This window comes from Pteronotus mesoamericanus, unplaced genomic scaffold (genome assembly GCF_021234165.1).
Source record: "Pteronotus mesoamericanus isolate MK-2021 breed Mesoamerican mustached bat unplaced genomic scaffold, CSHL_Meso_final contig_20, whole genome shotgun sequence".
NCBI classification, from domain to species: domain Eukaryota; kingdom Metazoa; phylum Chordata; class Mammalia; order Chiroptera; family Mormoopidae; genus Pteronotus; species Pteronotus mesoamericanus.
Window position 1 is genome coordinate 62,774,238 of NW_026555085.1, and position 23,485 is coordinate 62,797,722.

Consider the following 23,485-nt stretch of genomic DNA (forward strand, 5'->3'; position numbering starts at 1 on the left):
CTGCTGGCGCTGCCGCCTGTGGGCGCCCTGCCCGCCTTCTCAAGTCTCTACTACACTCCTTACCAGTTAGGCTGTACTACTGATTCTTCTAGCTGTCCAAGGTTATAAGGCTCCTCTCTTGCTATTGTTCAGTTGTTTGTTCCAGGTGATTCCTCCACTATTTAGTTGTAATTCCATACTGGTCCTGGGAGGAGGTCAGTGTGACTTCCACTCTCTCTTCTGCCATCTTGATCTCTATTTTTTATTTTTAAAGGGATTTTATTTAGCTCTGGCTGGTGTGGCTCAGTGGATTGAATGCCGGCCTGTGAACCAAAGGGTCACCAGTTTGATTTCCAGTCTAGGGCACATGTCTGGGTTGTAGGCCAGGTCCCCAGCAGGGGGCATGGGAGAGGCAACCACTCATTGATGTTTCTCTCCCTCTTTCTCCCTCCCCCTCTCTCTAAAAATAAATAAATAAAATCCTTTTTTTAAAAAAAAAAGTTCACTTAGTGTAAATCACTTAATGATCAAAAAGATAAAGTGTGAAGAACTTTATTGGGGAGTAAGATGTGGAAGGAGCAGTAGAAAGTAAAAAAAGATTTTATTCTTCATAGGGTCTGTGAAGAGGCATACGGTCTGGGAGGTAATAGCAGGTGCCTGCTTTCTTGGGAATCCCGATGCAAATTCAGGTAAAACTTGTCCGTCTAGTATGTCTACAGGAAATATACATACAGGAGAAACAAGGGCATGGGGACTGAAGAGAGAGGACCGATGAGGGCATGACTGTGAGGGAGGAGAGATGAAACAGCAGAGGATGTAGGGCTGAGCTGTCCACTCCCATTGCTTTACATTGGAGGCCCAGGAGGTGAGTGACACTTCCCAGGTCACACAGCTGCTCTGCAACCAGAGCTCAGTTCTTTCTACAGTTGAATTTTGCACTCCATGTAAAAGACCAATGCCTTGCTTTTTAATAAGGGATGCGTCTCAGAGCTTACTTTTCTCCTTATTCCACCTCTTGGTGGCCTTTCCTCTCCCCTCTCCCTGCTTCTTCCCAGGGCTCCTCCTCAGCAGGATGGGGCCTGAGGACTCAGTGTTCGAGTGTCTCCAGGAAGGGAGAGTCTGGTCAGTGGTGTCACACTTTAGCACAAGAAGCAGAGATCAAGGACAAAAAACACATTTTATTTTCTTGACAAATTCTTTGCAATAAGAATTACTTCCTCTAAGAATTGTTTATTTTTGTTTGCTTAGTTGTTTGGTTTTTTAAGCAAATTACCGATATATGCAGTAATATGATTGTATCTTAAAAATGTTGACTGAGAGTATCCAGACCCATCCCCCGCAAAAGGGAGTACCTACTGGCACAAAGACCTAGTGCTGGGATTTGAACCCAAGTTTGGGTGACTTTAAAGCTTACCCTCTTCTACTACTCCCCAGGGACCCCTGCCTCACTACTGCCCCCCGTGGTTTCTAGTTTGGGCTCTGGGGAGGCACTCAGACAAGTCCCTTCCTGTGTCTGAAAAATGAGAAACTTGAATTGGACTTCTTCTAAGATTCCTTACTGTTCTACCATCCTATGGCTCTGTAAGTCAAATTCTCTGTTAAAGTTTACTTATTTTTGACTAGTTAGAAGTCACATGATACAAAATTCAAAAAGTTTGAAGGGTATACATGTCAAGGACCAAGGAGACTAAAGAGATGTGATGACTAAGTGCAATGTGGCCTCCTAGATTGGATCCTGGAACAGAAAAAGGACATTAGAAGAAAACCTGGTGAAAGTCAAATAAAATTTGGAATGTAGTTAATAGCAATGTACCAATGCTGGTTTCTTAGTTTTGACAAAAATATCATGACCATGTAATAAGTTAATGAGGAGAAACTGAGTGAGGAGGTATATGAGAATTTGTATTATCTTTATAACTTTTCTGTAAATCTAAAATTACTCCAAAGTAAAATGTGTGTTTAAGGGTATAAATGAAATGTTTTCCCATCTCTTCTTGACTTTGAGCCACTCAGTCCCCTCAACCAAACAATGTTATCTTTTTCTTATATAATCTTTCAGAGGTATTCAGTCAATAATCAGAGAAAATATTATATTTTTCCAATACCATTTCTCAAAACAGAAAGTATGTCTGTGAGACAAAAACCTGGATGTGGTATCCTGGGCTTATAGTTTTGATAGTTATTGCCAAATTGCCCTCCATGGAAGCTGTGCCAACTTATCCTTCCACCAGATAACATGTATGAGGATTTGTCTTTTCACCAACAGACTGTTGTCTGAGACCAATCCATTTCAGTTTAGTGGAGACTGTCAACTCTCAAACAGTTCTAGAACGCTGTCCCAGAATGATGGGTCCATTTGGAAGCACAGAGCTGAGGCAAGCAAGACGGCTGCAGTGGTCAGGAGCAGGCTAGGAGCAGCCTGGCTCTGGGGAAGTGATACCTAAATGGTTATCCTTCCCAGAATCTACTACTACTGGCCCTGGGTGAAGATGTTCACAGAAGAGCATTGTCTCTGCTAGACAGCACACAAGAAGTCAAGCCTCACAAATTTGTTCATGGGCCCGGGAGGCGGGGAGGGAGCGGGGGTGGGGGGGCTGGGGGGGTGGGGTGTGTGTGTGTGTGTGTGTGTGTGTGTGTGTGTGTTTAATCCAAAACAACAAAAAAACCCACAGGTCAAAAAGTGTTCAGATTACAGGTCCAGGAAAATCCCTTTGCAGAAAGACAGCAAATCCCCAGGGCGGTTGAAAGGACAAAACTTTCTTTACCTCAAGACTCTTCAATGCATAAACCGGTTAAACATGGTTTGGATTTAATGAACATGAAAACAACTGGATTAAAGTATAATTTAGCTAGAAAGGAAAGAAAATGTACTGAGAAAGCTAAGTGATGACAAAGCAGCAGTGTTTACATCTGCCAAGCAGAGGTGGCCTCTCCAATTTTATAACCAAATTCTCTTAAATGTTTAACTTTCTTTTAGATCAAGATAAGGAGTCTGCTCTCAGGCTCTTTGATAACAGCACTGGTGTCAAGGCAAACTGTGCGCATGCTAGGGGCACTGACGACTGGGAGGCCAGAGGCCCAGCAGTCCGCAGGTGCCAGCTCTCAGGGCGATGTCCTGGCCCAGGCCACCGCCCAACTGCCAACAGTCTAGCACTGCACAGGCACAGGTGTTAGAATGCTAGACTCAGAAAGACCTGGGTTTGAATCCCAGTTTCATTGTTTACTGGCTGTGTGACCTTGGGCAAATGACTTCAGCTCGTAGTTCTTCTCTTAGTAAAATGGGGATAACACCCACTTCATAGGATTGTTTTGAGAATGAAGTAATATCAGTACATGTAAGCCCAGGCTGAAACCTCAGCACCCAAGGGATGGTAGGCTGGCTGTTTCCCAATGTCTCTCCTCCGCATGCACACACAGCGAGCAGCAAGCAAGCGGCTCCACATCATGCAGACTCAGGTGACATCCGCATCACACTCTGTGGCAGGAGGCTTCAAAATCTGCTACTTCTGGGGCTCCTTTTTTGTACCAAAGATTCCCTACTCAGATGTTTTTAAAAGAATAAAATAAAACATGTAAGATTTCAAAAGAGACCAATTTGTTGAAATACGTTCATTAAAGTGTTTTTTAAAACTGGTGATAAAATGTGTCTCTTTTTAACAAACTAAACAAGATCTTGGGGCTGGTCTAGTAACTACAGTAATTTTCAAGTAGTGAGTATATGTATTTCAAGGTCTGCAACAAATATGATATTACATATTCACAACTTTTAATTGGGAACAGTCACAAGTTCTGCTTCTATTACTATTACGGTTTGTTCCTACATTCATAATAGATGCTAAATTTCAGTTAGAGAATACAAACTATAAAGATGCTATTTTTTTTCCCCAAATTCAGACTCTAGGTTAATAACTCAGTTATTATAAAACATCACTACTTCTGGCTTCAAAACTACTGATTAAAGTTGTTTGAAAACTGCCAAACCTGCAGAGAGACTTTGCTTGGGGTGGTGTGCAGTGTGCAGATGATGTTTTATTGAGTTGTACACCTGAAACCTATGGTTTTGCAAACCAATGTCACCCAATAAAATCAATTAAAAAAAACCCCTGTCAAACCTGGCCCTGGCCAGGTAGCTCAGTTAGTTAGAGCATTGTCCCAATACACCAAGGTTGCACGTTTGATCTCCGGGCAGGACATGTACAGGAATCACCCACGGAATGCATATGTAAGTGGAAAAACAAATCAATGTTTTTCTCTCAAATCAACAACAAAACAAAATTTAAAGAAAATCTGTCAAAACTGCACTGCTTTATTTCACTCTTTTCCTCTGGCTTTTTAGCAGTTAGAATATGAGATGCTTGTGTTGTTTTTTGAAGCTGTCCTCTTAGCTTCATGGATCAGTCAATTGGTATCTTTAATTTTGAAACATTTTCAGCCATTATTACTTCAAATATTTCTTTTACTCTGTTCTTTTCCTTCTGGTATTCCAATTTACACCTATGTTACACATTTTGAAAATGATCTATTTTTGGATGTTCTGTTTTCTACTTTTTTCTCTTTATATTTCAGTTTGGGAAATTTCTATTGACCTACGTTCAGTTTGAGCCTTTCCTAAACTATTTTGAGTCTGATGAGCCTGTGAGCCCATGGAAAGCATTCTGTGTGTCTATTACAGTGATTTTGATTTCTAGCATTTCCTTTTGATTCTTCCGAGTTTCCATTTATTACCTTTGTTTTTGCATGTTGTCTTTTCCTGTTCAAATCTTTGACACATTTATCAATTATTAAAATTCCACTTGATAATTCCAACATCTGTGCCATATCTGACTCTGGTTCTGACGATCGCTGTCTCTCTTCCGACTGCTTTCTTCTTGCCGTTTGGCATGACCTGTAATTTTTTGTTGAATGTCAGACATGTTGCACTAAATAACAGAAACTGAGGTCAACAGGCCTTATGTGTGAGGGTTTATCTGGCTAGGGAGTGGACTGTGTTTTATGTTGGCTATAGTTATGGTACAGAAGCTTCAAATTCTGGTCTTTCCTTTTGTTTTTATCTTAACTTTCATTTTCCCTAATTACTCCTCCTCGAGTCTGTCTTGGAGCTTCTAGCTATAATCCACTATGATTAACACTGGAGCCTGGTGGAGGGGTGATGTTGGGGGATGGGGATTCTAATCTCCAGATCAAATCTCAATGTTTTGTGGCCCCATGACCTTCACCAAGTGTTGCCCTGGTGGTACAGCTTTCCTCCCCCGCCCCTTCCTCCCTTCCCTGCCCAAAGCATTCCCAGTGTATTTCTTTGAAGCCCTGACCCCTGTTATGTTTTTTCTCCCCTTAGGTGAGACAGGAAGGCTAGATGGGCTGGTGTGAGAATGCCCTTCCCCTGACAGCAACAAGGCTCTGACTACGTCTTTTATCCTGCACAATGGGCCTTTGTATTAAAGTTCTGGGCATATTTTACAATAGTTATTCATCTTCTCCTTCCCAGAGCCATAGGGGGATCTTTCTTGTTCTTCACTGTGGGAATCTGGTTGGGTTCCTGGAGGTACAGCCCAGGAATTTGTGGGGGTCCGCCCAAGACTGCCGTCTCCACCCAACCTCCAGCAACTCATCAGGATTATTGTGTAAGTGCTCCTGCCAGTTTATCGCTCCAGCAGTTTCTGCTCCAGGAAAACAGGCTGTGGCTGTCTCTCTAGATGAGGCCGTCTGTCCAGATTTTGGGGTTGCAGTTTGCCCTGCAACCTCAATTCTCTGATGGGTGGGTGCAAGAAAAGTCATTTTCAGTTTGTTCAGCTATTTCTTGTTGTGAGGACAAGATCCTTACACGTTTCAAGATCTTTAGGTGTCAGAGCTGAAACCAGAAGTCCCCTGCATTTTAGTTCCCTTCCCTTCATCTGAACTCCTGTGTCCTTCTTGTCCTCACATTTGCCATGCCTCCGATCTGGCTATAGTAGCAGTGAATGTTTACAAGACAGTGTCCTAACAAGACTGAGTTTCTTGAGAAAAAGGCTCGTGTTTAACCTCTTGTCTATGTTAACACTTTGCACATATAAAATGCTTAATGTTGCTTGATTTTATTGGGTCACTTAATTTATGGCACTCATCTAAGTAAAAAGCATCCTCTGAACTTCCTTTTGTGCTTTTGAATGAATTTTCCTGGCTTCCAAAGAAGGTCTTATTTTCTCAGCAAGGTTAGAATAAGGCAAACTTTACCGACTGTAAATCAAGATTTACAAAGTAATTCCTCAAGATCTGATAAGTCCTGACTTTTTCTCAATTTCCTGATGTCTTTCTGTAATGACTTAAGTAGCCAGGTTAAAGCAGTCAAGATAAAATCTGACCAAATTCCTGGAAATCAAAGGGCCTCCTAGCTAAGTGCCCAAACCTGGCTGTTTCGAAATTATCTGGGAAGCTTTAAAAAAAAAAAAAAATCTTGGACTTAATCTTAGAGGGTAATTGTGCACAGCTAAGTTTAGGAAAATAAAATACTTCTGATCAGCAAGCCCTTATGTCCAAAAGTGCTCCTGTACCCACATTTAAAACCAAACTTAAAACAGAACCCAGCCACTTAATCACTCATGTTCAGTCTAAAGGACATAGGCAATGTTACTGAAAATTCACCCTTTCATCCATTCAATAGGTTCACTGAACACTAAATAAGGCCTGGGTACCAAGTCATAGGCACTGTCCCCAAGATCAGTTAGACTTATTCCAGGGCCATCTAGGCTAACCTTAAGCATGCTACCTAAGCTTTCATATAGCCTCAGTCTTCACTTCTATAAAGGAGAATATTATTTACTTCATAGGAAAGTTCTGTGACAAAGATCACAAACTAATGAGGAAGATTTTTATTCTATCCTCCTAAAACAGTTTCTAAGTCGTTTCCCAAACACTTGCTTATCGTAATAAATCCCAGCTATCATCCACTGAGCAGTTAATCTACATGCCAGGCCATGTGCACTAAGTTTTGTGTCCATCTACACTTCAAACAAATCTTATTTGTAAAGACCCAGGGGCCAGCAGCCTCCTCCTTTCATTTGTTATATGTATCCTCATCCTGTAATTAAAGCAGGCAAAGCAAGTGCTGAGGCAACAGGACAAGGACTTTTAATGTAGAGTGGGCCATACATAATAAGAGAGCCAAGATGAAAAGCCACAGGATATAATAAAGAGGAGATGCTCTCTGGCACCCCTACCAGAGGTCACCATTGCTACTGACAGTCATGATGGCAGAACCTCCAAGGAAGAAACCAATACCAGATAAACCCACCCAAAAACTGCCTTGGGTTTAGTGGTAACATTTGTTGTCACTACTAATGTACATATGATTACCTCCGTCATCAGAGAACTATGATTAAATCTTTACATGTCTCAGACATTGCTCTTCTATGGATTTTACATTTAGTCCTCAGCAACTCTAAGTTACTAAAGGTTCCACTGATGTTTCCCATTTACAAGTGGCAGGAGTTGAGACAAGGCAATGACTTACTGAGGGGACACAGAGCCTGCAACTCCTGCTGCATAGCCCACTGCCAAATTCACTTCTGTTCTTTTAGGAAGACTCTTAAGGACTTCTAGAACATCTTCCTATGTGGTTAGAGTTAACAGCCCCTGTATTTTTACTTTACAGGGTTAAACACAGACCAGGTTTCAATTCTCTGAGAAACAACAATGAAAAGTACCTTCCCTGGCAAAAACATGTCACCTGCAATAAAACAACTTTTCACCTACCTTAAAACCTTCAGCTTTTATAGACTATGTGCCTGCCCTTAGGAAACTGCAGAGGTTAGAAGTAAACGGGGCCAGTACTACGCATCTGAAACCACATTATTCTCTCACAAAAAAGTGACCAAACTAAAAAGAATTCCACGGTGAGTGGAAACCTCAGCACTGTGGACATTGTTCTGTTGTGGGAAGCTATCCTGTGCATTGTAGATTTAGCAGCATCTCTAACTCTTGCCCACTGGTTCTCAGTGTCACTCTCCGGTTGTGACAAGCAAAAATTTCTCAAGACGTTGCCAAACAACCCCAGGGAGAAAAGGCATCCCTGGCTGAGAGCCACTGCTTTTGGAGGTATTTAGCCATTTCGTAGAGCTACCACTACTTTGTTCTGAATATCAAAAAATGACAGACTTTGATTTTATTCTGCTAGCTCAATGAAATAAAATTCATGTTATTTAGCTTTGAGCATTAATTTATAATAACTGAAAGGTCCAATATTATGGCATTGTGAAATACTAAGGCCTTATAGGGCAGCTCTGACTTCTTCCTATGATTTCCAATCCTCTTGGTGGACACCCTAGTTTGGCCAAGATCTAAGCTGGTTTCCTCTCAAATGACTGACCTGTCTAAGGAGACACTCTGGTGTGAGGACAAACTTTCCTTACGTTGGGGATTAACTCTAGGTCAGAGTGGGTCCCCAAAGCACCAGATGGTGTGCAGATTCAAACAAGAGACCGCATTCTAGCTGCAAAGTTCTGGCCACAACACAGGTTAGGCAGCCAGGAGTCATATATTTTCTCGTTTTTTATCATACCAGTCAGGCTAGAACGCTGTGTCCCTCTCCCTTGGTTAAAGAGGATCAAGACTGCCACTATTCTAAGCCAAATTAGAGAAAAAGCATGAATGTGTTGACTAAAAAAAGGAGTTATTACATCCTTGCTAATTTTGTTTAAGCAAGTTGTGCAGATGAGCTACAAAAAATTCTTCTAAGTAACAGGAGGCATGGCATTGATTTATCTTAAAAGGGCTTTTAAAAAGAATGACTTGAGATTATAAAGCATTTTTCAAATACACAAAGTACTTCATAATGACTCAATAAGCCTTAAGGAATGCTTTTTTTAGTACATCACTTTTTTAGTTGTTTAAAAGAAAATACCCAATTCAAAGGGTGGTGGCATATTTGATATCACCACTATTTAAAGAGGATTGAAGTTACAGGAATGAGAAGTATATAATTAGTAAATAATCCCTCTCAACAAGTGAGTTAAGTAGGAAAGCCATAAAAGAAGAAAAGCTGGATGCAACACAATCAGTGCATATCAGAAATGCATTTTTATTTGAAAACAACTTAAATTTTTAGACAAATGATTTTAGTATAGAAATTTGATTTTGTTTTTATACAGAATATAAAGATTTCCCTCACTGATCTTCCATGTGAAGGGTATTACAAGCCTGCAGGGGGATACTTTCTGCATATGAATGTGTATATTACATGTAGGGTGCTGGCAACCAATGGAGCAGTGCTCCTACACATAAATTAGGTCATGTGACATCACATATTAAAAAGAGGATAAGAGAAATATTCTAGTTACTCAGATTCAAGAAGCAAACATGACACAAAAACTGTGCAGATATGACCAGGTCAGTAACTTTAGTTAGGGCACTGGAGATTACGCTGGAATAACAAGTTTGTGAAGCTATAGTGTGCACCACATTAAAACAGCAGGAAAGAGTTATTATATAGAAAGGCTGGAATGAGGGATTTTCACTAAAGCAAATTAACTTCTTGTCAACTGCCCAAACAAAACAAACAAAGCAGAGCATATGAGTGTTAGTATACTAAAGGCATGATATACCAGTTTCTGTGCAGCATGCTAAAAGTTAGAACTTCTTCACTGGTGCATACGAATCATTAATAGTCACAGAAAGTTTGTTTTTTTTGTCCTTTCTCATCAAATTTCAGGCATGTCTTATTTTAGATGGAGTATAGCTTTTATCTATTATTTCATCCTGTAAAAACATGTGAAGACAACGCTCATTCTGTGCCAGAGGATGACCAGCGACCCTAGGAATAAAAAAAACAAATTTAGTCTGATATTTTATAAAAAGGGGAGGCACATATTTTAAGTTTAGGAAAGCACAAACAATTTAGTAATAATAAGTATTAGAATGAACTGCCCATAAAACTATGCTCTATCAGCTTAAAGTAAATCTTCTTTCCTTTGGTTCACAAGGATAATTTAGAAAACATTCAGTCACTAGCTTTGCACTGCTTCTGGCATATGTATTCAATTAGCTTCTTTACCTACTAGATGGTACATTTATAAGAACCTTAAATTAGCCCTGGCTGGTGTGGCTTGGTGGCTTGAGCGCCGGCCTGTGAACCAAAGGGTTGCTGGTTCGATCCCCAGTGTAGGGCACATGGCTGGGTTGTGGGCCAGGTCCCCAGCAGGGCGGGGCGCATGAAATGCAAGCAACCACACAATTATGTTTCTCTCTCTCTCTCTCTTTCTCTCTTGCTTCCCCTCTAAAAATAAATAAACTCTTAAAAAAAAAAGGAAACTCAATTTTAAAGTTAAAAGTAAAATATGTATTGATTCCAAGAATCCATTTTAAAGAAGTAAAAGATATGGGATTAGAGTTAGAAATGCACTGGAGTTCAAGAAAAGCCCCAAATAGTAACAGGCACAAATGTACGGGGTTCTTTTTTGACGGGGGGGGGGGGGGGGGGGGGGGGGAGGTAGAAGGGTTGCTTGCTTTTAAAATGTTTAAGGGTTTCTATTAGACTAAACACAAGATCAGACTGGTCAAAGAGACTTCTATTTCAGATTTTAAAAACATCTACTCCAGCACTGCCTTCTCTACAGGGAAAGTATGGTCATAAAAAGACAATAAAGGTTGTCTAAAACAACTAAAATGTAAAGCTTTATATAAATTTTCCTGCTGTGTACCTACCACTCAGATCTTCAAACCACTAGAGAAAAATTAAAGTGCTTCTAATAAATAGCTCACACAACCATATTCTCTACGATTTGAACTTTTGGTCGATTTTAAGGCCAATACTTAATTATAGTGAACCCTTCCCTGGCGTAACTCTTTGTGTCGGGCTTTTTAAAAATGGCTATACTTTAAATGGAAATAAAATTTAAAGTTACAAATTTTGCTTTGGGCTTAGGAGTTTCTAAAGTAAAAGATAACCCCAAGTCTTCTTACATTTCCAAAAGAATGCATTTTGCCATGAAAATTTTAAATGTGCACATTTACAAGACATACTGATAATACCTCCATCTGCAATCAAACAAAATGATTTCAAGAATATTGTAAGTTTTATTGTTCATACAAGAACATACCTTAAATCAGAAATAATCGTAAGTAAAATTGTATTTTTAAATGCTGTAATTTTAAATGTAATTTGCATAAATTAACCAAGAAAAACAAATACATACAAAACTTAGGTCAAAACAAAGATAGTCATTTCAATCACTCAAGTATGTTAATACTTATCACATGATATTCAACTTGTTATATACTTTTACTTTGTTTAAGTGATACAAAAGGTTAGGAAATGGCCAAAAGGAAAGGCAACATTACAGTTTAGTTTAATATCAAAATTACTAGCAGGCATATAAGGTAATCTTAGAACACTGTCCACTCTTACGCCATGAGAAACAGAAAGAACTTACTTGTTGAGAAACAGAAAGAACTTACTTGTTTATAAACTGCTCCAGCCCTTGCTTCCTTTCTTCAATAAAATTGTCATCAAATATTCCATCATCTCCTCTAAAAGGAAGCTGACGTAAAAATGCTTTCCCAGGGAGTGGGGGAACTACAACCTAAAACAATGTAAGTAAAGGAAGTTCTCGAACATGCTGACTGAATTGTGGACATTTATAGAGCACAACATGAAGACAAAGTATACCCTCATTATGAGAGCCATCCTACTGTTAAACTTGTTTAAATATAAAAGGGAATCAGTAAAAAACACTGAAAAAAATATTCAATGTTTTGGAGGCAAGATAACCAAATGAAAAATAGCCAATCCTCTGGAGCTGGGCCCCTAGCTTAACTATCGTTTTTCCTGGACTTACTAGCAAAGCGCACACACACTCAGAAGACATTCAAGAAACAAAAGCTACTATGCCCCCTTAGACAAGTTCTGATGTCACCCGAGGAAGACAATGCTTTACTACAATGGAAACTGTAGAGATCAAAATCAACTCTCAATTCAATGAAGAAAGAAAATATTAACAATGTTCTGACATGGACAGATAAAAATTCTGTGATCAGTTTCTTCTACCTCATACCATTTGCACCCATTTGCACCCATTTGCATACAGATTTCCTCCTTGTCTCTGAGGTGATGCCAAAATCAACAATGACTTGTCACCACTCTTCCATTTCCTAGGCTAAGAAACATGTTAACTTTCTCCCAAATAACCTATCCTATCTTTCCCCAAAGACCCATTATTTCTTCCTTCCACACTATAGGAACACCCCAAATTTTTACCTTTAAAGCCTGACTATTCTCTAGGGTCATCTTATACTGATACGTGCTTTCTGTGAATTATTTGGAGCTCATATATTTGTTTTTGAACACTGTTGAACAGCAGTGAGCTATTTATTTTACAGGTTAGTTTGGTTTCTCTACCCTAGGGTTTCTTAACTGCAGCACTACTTCGTGATCCTTCATATCAGAGGAAGGCTTTCTTGTGCACTTAGAATACTTAATGGCAACCCAGGTCTCTACCCCTTTATACCACAAGTAGCACTCCTATTTATGACAATAAAATAGTAAGGTATATCAATATATAATATGTCAGATGGTGATGTGTTCTTAAAAATTAAACTAAGAGTTTAAAAGAGAGCTACCCTTACATAGGATGGTCAATGGAAGACCTCACTTAGAGGTGGCATTTTAGCAGTAGACTTGACAGAAGTAAGGCAGTATCTCATAACTTACTTATAAATCAATAAAATTCTAATAAAATTATTAGTGAGAGTCTTTAAAAATTTGCAGATTTATGTATGAACTTTAGAATTTGATAAGGCTCAAGCACAGTCAAATTATTTTCAACATATATTAGGTCCCTTCAGACATCAGAACATATCTTCAAGCTGTTCTGAAGGGCAAAGAGGTTAGTGGAATGTAATAGAACTTAGGAGCTGTCCTATGTGTTTACTGGAAATTCAGTTCATAACAAAAACAACATTGTTGACCAGTGGGGAAAGGAATTTATATTTAGTAAATGGGGTTGACAGAATTGCCCCTCTACCAATCTAGAACCACCAATCTAGCCTATTGATGCCTTCAAATCAAGAACCCTCTTTTAGGCTACTTATGGTTATTTTAATAAAAGCTGGGCATACAATAGAAGCCTAAATATCTGTTAAATGACCAACCACTTTGCTGGAACCTTATCTTACACCAAAACAGAGAAAAGATGTAAGTAAACAATTCAAACAAGGAGGAATATAAATAGTAAACACCTGTAATACAAATTATACTTATTCTAAGAGGAAAAACTTCAAATCTTTGTTACAGAGTTTCCATAAATATGAATTATCCTAACACAGTAATTTGACAGGGTAAAAAAAGGGAAGAGCAACACAACTGCATACAGATTAGCAAAAATAATAATAAAAAAATGATGATAACAGCAAAAAACCCACGAAACCAAATGCCTTCCCTTTACCAGCTCCCAAACTTACCCAATAGAATGTAAGCACCATAAAAGTGGGGACATTAATTTGTTCACAGCTCTATGCTGTTACTCAAAGAACACACAGAATGAGCTCTCAAATGTTTATAAAATAAATAAATCTTCAAAAGTGAATATTCCAAAACAAGAATGTAGTATTTCTATTTAGAAGGTCTTCTTCTGTCTTTCAATGAAGTTTTAAGTTTTCGTTATATAGGTCTCATATTTCTCATTTTATTCTTAAGTATTTTATGAGTAAAATTGTTTTCCTTTACATTTTGATAGACTGCAATGGTTTGCATAAGTGCTCTTGTATCCAGCCACATTTAACTGGTTAAGGAAATTTCCATCCATTTTGTAGCATATTACGCTTCAGAAATAAGCACGAGCTACCCCCTTATTCTACTTCTGGGCTCCTATTCCTACTATTCCTACTCACAAAATAACTTTTCATCATTCTGAACACACCATGCCTTATGATGTTATTCTGACATACAGCTGAAATAAGGAATATCAGAATGAGACCATGCTCTAATTTACTCTGCAGCCAATGCTTATGAGAGAAGGTAATTCTTACCGAGCGATATGGCGGTTTACAGGTGCAGGACGATCGTGGCCATCATTTAAAAACACTAGTCTGAAGAATATCAGCATGTATCACACAGAGTAAGCTAAGTATTAGTTTATGAACTTTTGTTATATGTAAATGTATGATGCTGAAAGATGTATTTATTATGAGTCAGTAAAAAATACTGGAAATATACTGATATATGAGATGTACTGAGGAAAAGAAACTTGGCTAGGAGTGTGGAGGGTGAAGGTGGCATAGGAAGATGAGGGAAAGGAAATAATAGTAAGAAAGTTCTAAGAAGTGTCATCCCAATGTAAGTCAGCAAAGGCCTCAATTGGAACATTAGACAAAAGAAGGAAGAGAATTCTAAGGAAAAATTACAGACTTCTTCCATCTCCCATGAAATAAAACTGATTAGAAAAAGAAATTGTATTTACTTTTACTCACTTTATTCAAGATAATTTTCCTGAGGAATCTTAATATTGAAATTTGGAATGTTTTGTTTCAAAGTTGCTTTACAAATAATTCTTACCTTGCTCTCTCTTTCTAATTCACTTCGCAGCCATTCAAAGTCACTGTATCTCCTTCTAACTGTAGATTCCTTCAGCTTGAAAATAGGCAGATTTGTCTGAAACAAAAAAAGTCACTCCTAAGTTGAAGCATATTACAGGGACTTCAAAGAGGGGTGAGATCTGTTTGTTAAATTAATAACACAGTAAGCCCGGTTACCTTAAGAAAATCATAAAGTTATTAAGGTGTGATTTTACCTTTAACAAAATAAAACTCTGCTAACTATTAAAAATGTTATTTACACTAGAGTACAACTTTCAATATGCTTGTTTGCACATATGCTACTGGATGTCGTTCTGCCTGAGGTTAGTTACATAAACAAAGGCCATTTTTTTCTATTTCACTGATCTGTAAAAATGTCAACTGAACAGGGGTGAAGATAAAGCTAGCTGATTTTGACCCAATTTATATAGCAACTTAGTATATAATGTTCAGTGGAGAAATAGACCTTAACTACTTTCAAATAAAGTATAAAATATTTTGTTATTATGACCTGATTAGATGTTACATGATGGAAGAAATAATTATTCTTAATGGTCTTTAAAAATGCCAGAAAAACCACTCAACAGAAGTAGGAAATTAGGAGCCACACACTTTACATCAGATTCATAGATCCAGAGCTTTACAGACTGAGGGCAAATTTAAGAATGGGAAACCTAATGCCCAGTACTTTGAGGTTACATCAGAATGGCAGAAAACTTTTATTTAGAGATTGTCCTTTATAAGATTGCAAAGATCACTTCTGTCAACTTCTAAACTTAAAGTAGTAAGGAAGGTTTCTATTACCTTTTACTGGTCTTTAAAAAAAAGTAAACATTACCAAACCTAATGAAAAATGGTTTATGATTAATGACAATTAGTAGAAGCTGTATAGCATCACGATTTTACCATCAAAAATAGATGTTATGAACGTCTATTCACTGCTGGCGGGAATGTAAATGGATACAGTTACTATGAAAAATATGGGGTTTCCTCAAAAAAATAAGAATAGAATTACCACATGACTCAGCAACCCCTCTTCTGGGTATCTACCTGAAAAACTTGAAAACATTTGTTCATAAAAACATGTGTACCTATGTTAACTGCAGCATTAATTCACAGTGGCCACAACATGGAAACAACCAAAGTGTCCTTCGATAGATGATTGGATAAGGATGTGATACATATATACAATGGAATACTACTCAGCCATAAGAAAAGATGAAATACTGCCATTTGCAACAACATGGATAGAACCTGAGAAAATCATGCTAAGCAAAATAAGTCAGGATATAAAACTGAAAACAACGAATGAACAAACAAAACAAAAAAACCCCTCCAAAACTCAGACAGAGGAATGGTATGGGGGCTATCAGAGGGACAGCGGCGTAGGGGAAAGATATAGTAAAGGGTAAAGGGGGTCGAATACAAGATGATGGAAGGAGGTTTGACTTTGGGTGATAAGTACACAATGTAGTATACAGATGATATATTATAGAACTGTACACTTGAAACATAATTTTATTAACCAATATCACCCCAATAAATTTAATTAAAAAATAGATTTTAAAATGCACATATCACAAAGTTTGTAGGGGACAGAAATGACCTAACACAAACAATGCCATGTTATACTGAAAATGCTATTTAATACTTTAGTTGACACTTGAATGATGGGTTTGAACTGCTCAGGTCCACTTAAGCATGGCTTTTTTTCCGGTAAATATATTGGGAACTTTTTTTGGAGATTTGCAATGATTTGGAAAAAACCTCACTAACCATGCAGCCTAGAAATACCAAAAATCTTAAGAAAGAGTTAAACACATTATGAATGCATAAATATATAAATACTATTTCACCATTTACTATCATAAAATATACACAAATCTATTGTAAAAAGTTAAAACACACACACTTACAGAGCATACATGGCAATATTGGCTGTTGAGACAAATGTAAACAAATGTAAAGATTAAGTGACAACTGCAGAAAATTAACTATAGTGCATACTCTGCTACTGTAATAATGTTACCTGCTGTTATATCAGTTACACTAGGCTACCATAAAGCAATCACATATGCTTGTTATCAATACATGAATCTTTATACCTGTAATAAATACGGATTTTTTTCACAGTATCTTTTCATTTTTGAAAACTTTTCATGTAATACATGTAACATCTTCAGTGTTTTATATCATAAAAGACAATATCGAAGTAGGTAGTGACAGACAATTCACTTAGAAACATGTGACAAACTTAATGGTATCAATAAAGACAGTGCTGCAAATGTAGTTTATCGTCTTTATGATTTTTTTCTTTTCCCTAGCTTATTTTACTACAAGAATATAGCATATAACACATATTATATACAAAACATGTGTTAATGGAGTGTTTATGTTATTGTTAAGGCTTCTAGTCAACAGTAGGCCATTAGTAGTTAAGTTTTGGGGGAGTGAAGTTATTGGTGGATTTTCAACTGTGTGGGGGATTGGTACCCAAACCCCGAGGGTTGTTCAAGAGTCAACTGTACATATACGTAGATAGATACCTTGAGATTGTATTTTGTCCTTAACTCAATCTTTGCACTTGTAGTACTACAAACTTTCAGTTGAAAAGAAAAGTTAAGTGCCACTAGGAAGAAAGACTGTATCTTGTATACAGGGACATCATCATTATATAAAATTCACTTGTAAGAAGATTCCAATCATTTGTTAAACTTAATGCCACTGGTAATTGTCATTCAGCTAAAGAAAAGCTTTTTATTTAGGATCTTAAACCTACTTTGTACTGGTCTAAATTTTTTCCAAAGTGTATTAACTTCTCTATGTTGTATACCTTATAGCTTGGAATCTTCTACAGATGCTATTGGGCATAACACTGTATAGGTTTCAAGCATGAAACCAAATCTCACAAGAGGTTTAAAAGCACTTGAATTTTCTTTCCCAGGTAACCACAACATTTGTTCATTGTATTAATGACCAAGAGCAAATTGTACCTAACAAGACTCTTATTATACTAGAAGTCAAGCTTATATTTAGAGATGCTGGCTCTCTGTACAGAGAGGTATTCTCATTCCCCACAGGGAATAAAATTAGGTCCCCTGGAGAGCACGATGATAATTCCCAGAAAGAAAGCACTGGATTATTTATCTCTAATTTCACCTATTGGCTTTTTAACCAAGTTCACCCTTCCGCATTAAAATATTAAGTCTTTGTAAGTGTCTAAAGATAGAAAGGCCTTTACAGAATTGAGTGTTTTCTGCAGGTGAGATTTTACATTTTGAATTCCTCCTCTCAAGTTACTTTACAAAGGGGATTAGCTGCTCTCTTCATTCAATATGTTAAGATCAAGCTTGTGAAAAGTGTTCCCTAAGAATTTTCATACTTCTGGGTACGGAAGTCTATAAAGTTAATCTCTGAAACAACATATCAAGCTTACAGGTACAATGTTGGGGGAAGAGTGCCAATCCAGCTCATTTTACCTTCCATTTTCCCTTTTGAACTTTTGACATAATCATGATTATATCTCATTCACTTTAATAGAAGGGGGGATGGGAGGGAGAAAACAATCCAATCCTTTCTATGATTAGCTAATAGTTTGACAGATTATACATTAAAAAAGGATCGTGGTTAGTTCAAGAAAATTCTTTTAGTTTTCTCAGCTGGCTATGATTTCTCTTTATGTGAAGACTACTATACTTTTGATAAAGTCACAGCACGTAATTCTTAATATTATTTGCTCATCACATTTAGAGTGGTAAGTTTGACTGTTAAAGTCTTCCTGACCATCACAAGGAATTTCAATTCAACTTGATCCAAATACAAATGAAAAATGTGTTTTTTTGTTAAAGTCAATGAACTATCACCACTGATTACAAATTTTTATGATTGGTTACTTTCAACTTATTTAACACATAAAATGTTCTAATTTTTGGTTTTTTAAAGAATGAAGAGTAAGAATAATAATTTTTTTCCTATAGTTTTGGGAGGATTCAACTATTATTACAGTTTGGAAGTATCTATAGAAGGGCATAGTGCTAGGTAAGGTGGGGAATATAATAATAAGATGTTCTGGCCTTTAAGAAGCTTATGTTAGGGAGGTTAAAAGATAAGTATATAAAAAGTTAAATTTACGTGGTTAAAAATGCCATACACCCAAACAAAAACAAAGATGAAACAAAAACAAACTGTGGACAAATACCTGCAACATAAAACAAAGAGATAATTTCATTATAAGGTAAAGAACTTAGAAAACAATGATAAAGATGAATAACCTGACAAATAAATATGCAGAACACAGAGAAATTAATGGCCAATAACGTCCAACTTCACTCACACAAGAAATGCTAGTTAAAACAGTAAGATCCCATTTTCATTTATCAAACAGGCAGGCATTAAATTTTAAAACCCAGTGACAGTAAGGGTAGAGAGACAGACATTGAAAAAAGCCTGCTACCTTGGTACAACCTGTAAGGAGGCCATTTTGGTGACATCATTCAGTCCTTTTTAAAAAAAAATTTTTTTAATTACAGTTGGCATACAGTATTAGTTTCAGGTGTACAACATAGTGATTAGACACTGACATTCCTTATGAAGTAATCACCCCAGTAAGTCTAGTACTCATCTAACACCATATATAGCTACATTATAGATTATAATTTTCTATATTGTACTTTATATCCCCATATCATTCCTTTTTTTCCAATTTTATTTTTCATTTTTAGAGAAAGGGGAAGGGAGGGAGGAAGAGAGGGAGAGAAACATCAATGTGTGGTTACCTCTCATGCACCCCTCTACTGAGGACCTGGCCAGCACCCCAGGCACGTGCCCTGACTGGGAACTGAACCAGCGACCCTTTGGTTTGCAGGCCAGTGCTCAATTCATTGATCTGCACCAGCCAGGGCCATGTTATTCCTTTAAACGCATTCATCTTTTGAGTCAACAAGTCCACTAGGAATGAATCCTACAAATATTTCCACATATACAAAAAGATATTGGTACACAGAGGTTTACATTAGCATTGTTTATGTAATAGCAAAACAAAAAAGCAAAAACCTAATTTTTACAAATATAAAATAAAATTTTATAAGGCTTTAGACAAAATATAACTTAGCCATAAACTGATCGGGAAGCCTGCCTGAGATGGGCTAAGTTACAAGAAGTTTCAGGAACAGTCTATATAGTATGATACCATCGGTACAATTAAAAAAATAAAAAATTAATCGACAATTGATTTGGCCTGTATTCTTTTAATGCATGGAATTAGTTATAACCTAAGGAGACAGTTGAGAATGGTGAAAATAGTGTGAACTACATGCAGAGAAGGAACAAGTACATTTCAGAAGTAATTATATATTTGAAGCAGAGGAGATGGGAAATAAACTGAAAAGGTTATACTGTACCCTGTCTGGTTAAGGTATCTACCTGTAAGCACCAGGAGTTAATACACATTTCTAAACAGGAAAGTATCTCTGAAACAGAAAAGAAGAAAAGTTACCACAGAAATAGAAGCCACAAAATTTGACAGATTAGTTATGTGTATCGGGGAACATTAAAAACAGTTGGTTCTATGCTCACCAAACACAAAACAATTTTTTTTGCAACTATGCATGGTGAGATGTTAATGAGACTTATTGGGTTTTATGTATGAAAATATCAAATCATTATGTTGCACACCTGAAACTAATATGATATATGTCAATTAAACCCCTTCCCCTTCTTCCCTCCAAAAAGAACAGTTGGGTTCGTTCTTCTTCTAAGGTTTATCTGTTTGAAGAGCATGGACAACAGTCAGGCTACTGTGGCAAATTATAGCAGAAATCCCTTAAAAGTTTTACTTTGGATATCATTTAAAATGTTTACTTATGCAGAGAAGAATAAAGTGTGAATTCTGAAATATAAATCAGACTTTAATGTTTATCTTATGCTTTTAAAGATTTTATTTATTCTCAGAGGGGAAGGGAGAGAGAGAGGGAGAGAGAGAGAGAAACAAACACTGATGTGAGCGAGAAACATCAATCGGTTGCAATTTGTTCACACTCGGATGGGTGTGGGGACTGAACCCACAACCCAAGCATGTGCTCTGAGTGGGAACTAAAATGGCAACCTTTCACCTTGTGAGCAATGCCCAATCAACTGAGCCACACCACTCGGAGCAAAACGGTTACCTTATTTTAAGATAACTAAAACTTTTGAAATTTAAAAATTTCTTCTCCCAACATTCACATTTTCCCCCTAATTAAAAAAAAAAAGTTGCTTTAGTTGCTCAGGCTGAGCATAGATTAGAAACCACTATTTTTCTCATAGCTACTGTTCATTTTTTCTAACAGGTAAAACTGTCAAACTCAGCCATTTGTGTAAAATAACAATACCTGTAGGAAATATTTTATTTGCAGGGACAGTGACTAGAGAGACACAGGACTGAAGACAAGCAAAACTGAAATCCATCATCAGGCAAGAGCCATGAACTAAGGTTTCATCTATTTACATAGGTATGAATCACTAGTAAATGGTAAAGGTGAATTTGAGTAACCTTGGTCTATTTTACTTTATTTTTTATTTATTTTTTCCTTTTTATTGAATTTATTAGGGTGACACTGGTTGACAAAATTATACAGATTTCAGGTACATAATTCCACAACACATCATCTGTACATTGTATTGTGTTTTCACCCCCCCCCCCAAGTCAAGTATCTGCCCATCACCATTTATCCCCCCGTAGGATCCTCTACCTCCCTCTACTCTCCTCCCCTCAGCAATCACCACACTATTGTCCATGCCCATGAGGTTTTTGTTTTTTTTTTTTATTTTAGGCTTTGTTTTTGTTCATATAGTTATGAAAGTTCTGCAAATACTGTTTCATTATATATCTAAATCAAAGACAGAGGCTCCTATAAACAGTTACATCAACCACTCTCAAAGGATCTGCATAAGAAACCCAATATTAACAATAATTTAAAGCTATGTCTGCCTGGGTTATGCCCAAACTAACACTTGAAAAAGCAGAGAATTATAATTACCTGTCCCTCAAAAAGTTAAGTTGATTGCCTGGAATCTGTCAATAAAAACTATTTTATTCCACATTCAAAATATGCCTTTGTTTATCATTATAAGCCAAATAGTAGTTACTTTGTTAACTACTATTTATTACCACTACTTAACATTTCTCTGAAAAACCATAAAATAGATTATCTATATTACCACGGGAGGCAGAAGTTGAGAATACAAGAACATTTGCATCTGGCACTAGAAAGGAGCTTTTAAAATAACATCTAAATATGCAACACAAGGTTAAAAAGTCAGAGCAAAAAGAAGTCAAATCAAAAATCTCTACTCCATATCCTACCCCAACAACTGAAATTAAAGACATCAGTGGTTCTTCAAGCTGGTTAACTTCAGAATTACCTAGTATTTAAAACAATTATCTTAAGTGGAAATATAACACAAATATATAAAAATGCACAAATACACTGAGGTACAGCTCAGTTAAGTTTTCAAATGGCAGTAATCTGGGTAGCCAAAAAGAAGCCCTGAGGCCTGCCTCAGATCAACTAAATGAGCTTTTAGTGGAATAGGCCCTTTAGAAAAAAGAGTTCCCCAGATGATTTATATACAACAAATATAGAAACTATTACCATACCACTTCTGACTGGTTCAAAAGATCATACAACGAGCAACTAAAGCAGTGTTTATACGGAAATTTATAGTCAAGTGTCCAACATTAAAAAATAATAATAAAAGGCTTATCTTAAATAAATAACCTAACTTTCCACCTTAGGAAACTAGAAAAAGAACAAGCTAAACATGAAACAATTAGAAGAAAGGAAATAATAAAGATTAAAGCAGAAATAAATGAAATAGAGAACAAAAACAATAGAAAAAACAAATGAAAAACATTCAATGCTTCAATAAAGAAATGGGAGACTTGAATCAAACTTGAGATTATTTTTAATTTATTGTTTTACAAAACTTTTGACACAGTCAGTCATACTATTTCTTGTATAGGAGAAGAAAACCAAAGTTAGTGACCCTAATAACTCTTTCTCATTCTTACCTTCAAATCTCACAGAGATTCATTCAGTATAAAATTATACACTTTCTAATATCCTGTACTACAGCGGTTGAGAGCTCAGTATCTGTGTAGGGTCAAATTACCAGCAATGCCACTTAGTTATGTGACTTGGGCAAGTTAGTCTCTTTTTCAATTTGCTCACCTTATAAACTGGAAATAACAGTTTGAAAGTGTATCAAAACAGATGATTTAGAAGCTAAACCAACCTAGATGATTTCTTTTCTACTACTTGGGAAATCAGACAAAGGATAACTATCTTGAAATAAGATTTGCAATACTGTCATATTCTTATAATCCTACCTTAGAGGTGCAATGAGGAAATGAAGTAATACATATAAACATGGTTAGAACTGTACATGTCACCGAATAACTGCACCAAAAGTCTAAGTTACTTCTTTGTTTTTCTTACATTACCCATACTGTATCTTTTTAAAACTTAGCAAAAAGTTCTAATATTATAATACTATCCTTATACTTTTAACCAATTGTTACTGTTCATTTGCTTTGTAAATCTTCTATAGTTATTTTTGCTAAACCATTTGAGAGTAAACTGCAGACATAATCCTTTACAACTAAGTACTTCAGTATACATTTTCTAAGGACATTCTCTTATATAACCACAGAACAAGGATTAAATATAACACATTTAATGTTGACATACAGCCCACATTAAATTTTTACCAGCTGTCCCAACAGTATCCTTTAAGTTCTTAAAAAACAGAATCCCATTAAAAATCAAGCACTTCCCTCATCAGCACTTCAGCCTCTTTTAATCTAGAATAGTTATCCTGCCTTTTAGCCATTCAAGTCACTGACAATTTCAAAGAGTGCAGGCCAGGTATCTGAAATATATTATACATTTGAGTCTGTGTTTCCCTATGACTAGTTTCATGTTCT

General features: G+C 36.7%; 1 protein-coding gene across 1 annotated transcript in view; it reads right to left on the reverse strand.

Moving 5' to 3' along the window:
• Nucleotides 1-9,031: 9,031 nt before the first annotated feature.
• SNX3 (sorting nexin 3) overlaps nt 9,032-23,485 on the reverse strand; it is a 41,494-nt gene continuing 27,040 nt past the window's right edge. The window contains exons 2-4 of the mRNA XM_054569794.1: nt 14,501-14,596; nt 11,407-11,531; nt 9,032-9,763 (exon numbers count right to left, since the gene is read on the reverse strand). Of these exons, the coding sequence (XP_054425769.1) occupies nt 9,658-9,763; nt 11,407-11,531; nt 14,501-14,596 (327 nt within the window). The 3' untranslated portion in view covers nt 9,032-9,657. The remainder of the gene's footprint in view (nt 9,764-11,406; nt 11,532-14,500; nt 14,597-23,485) is intronic.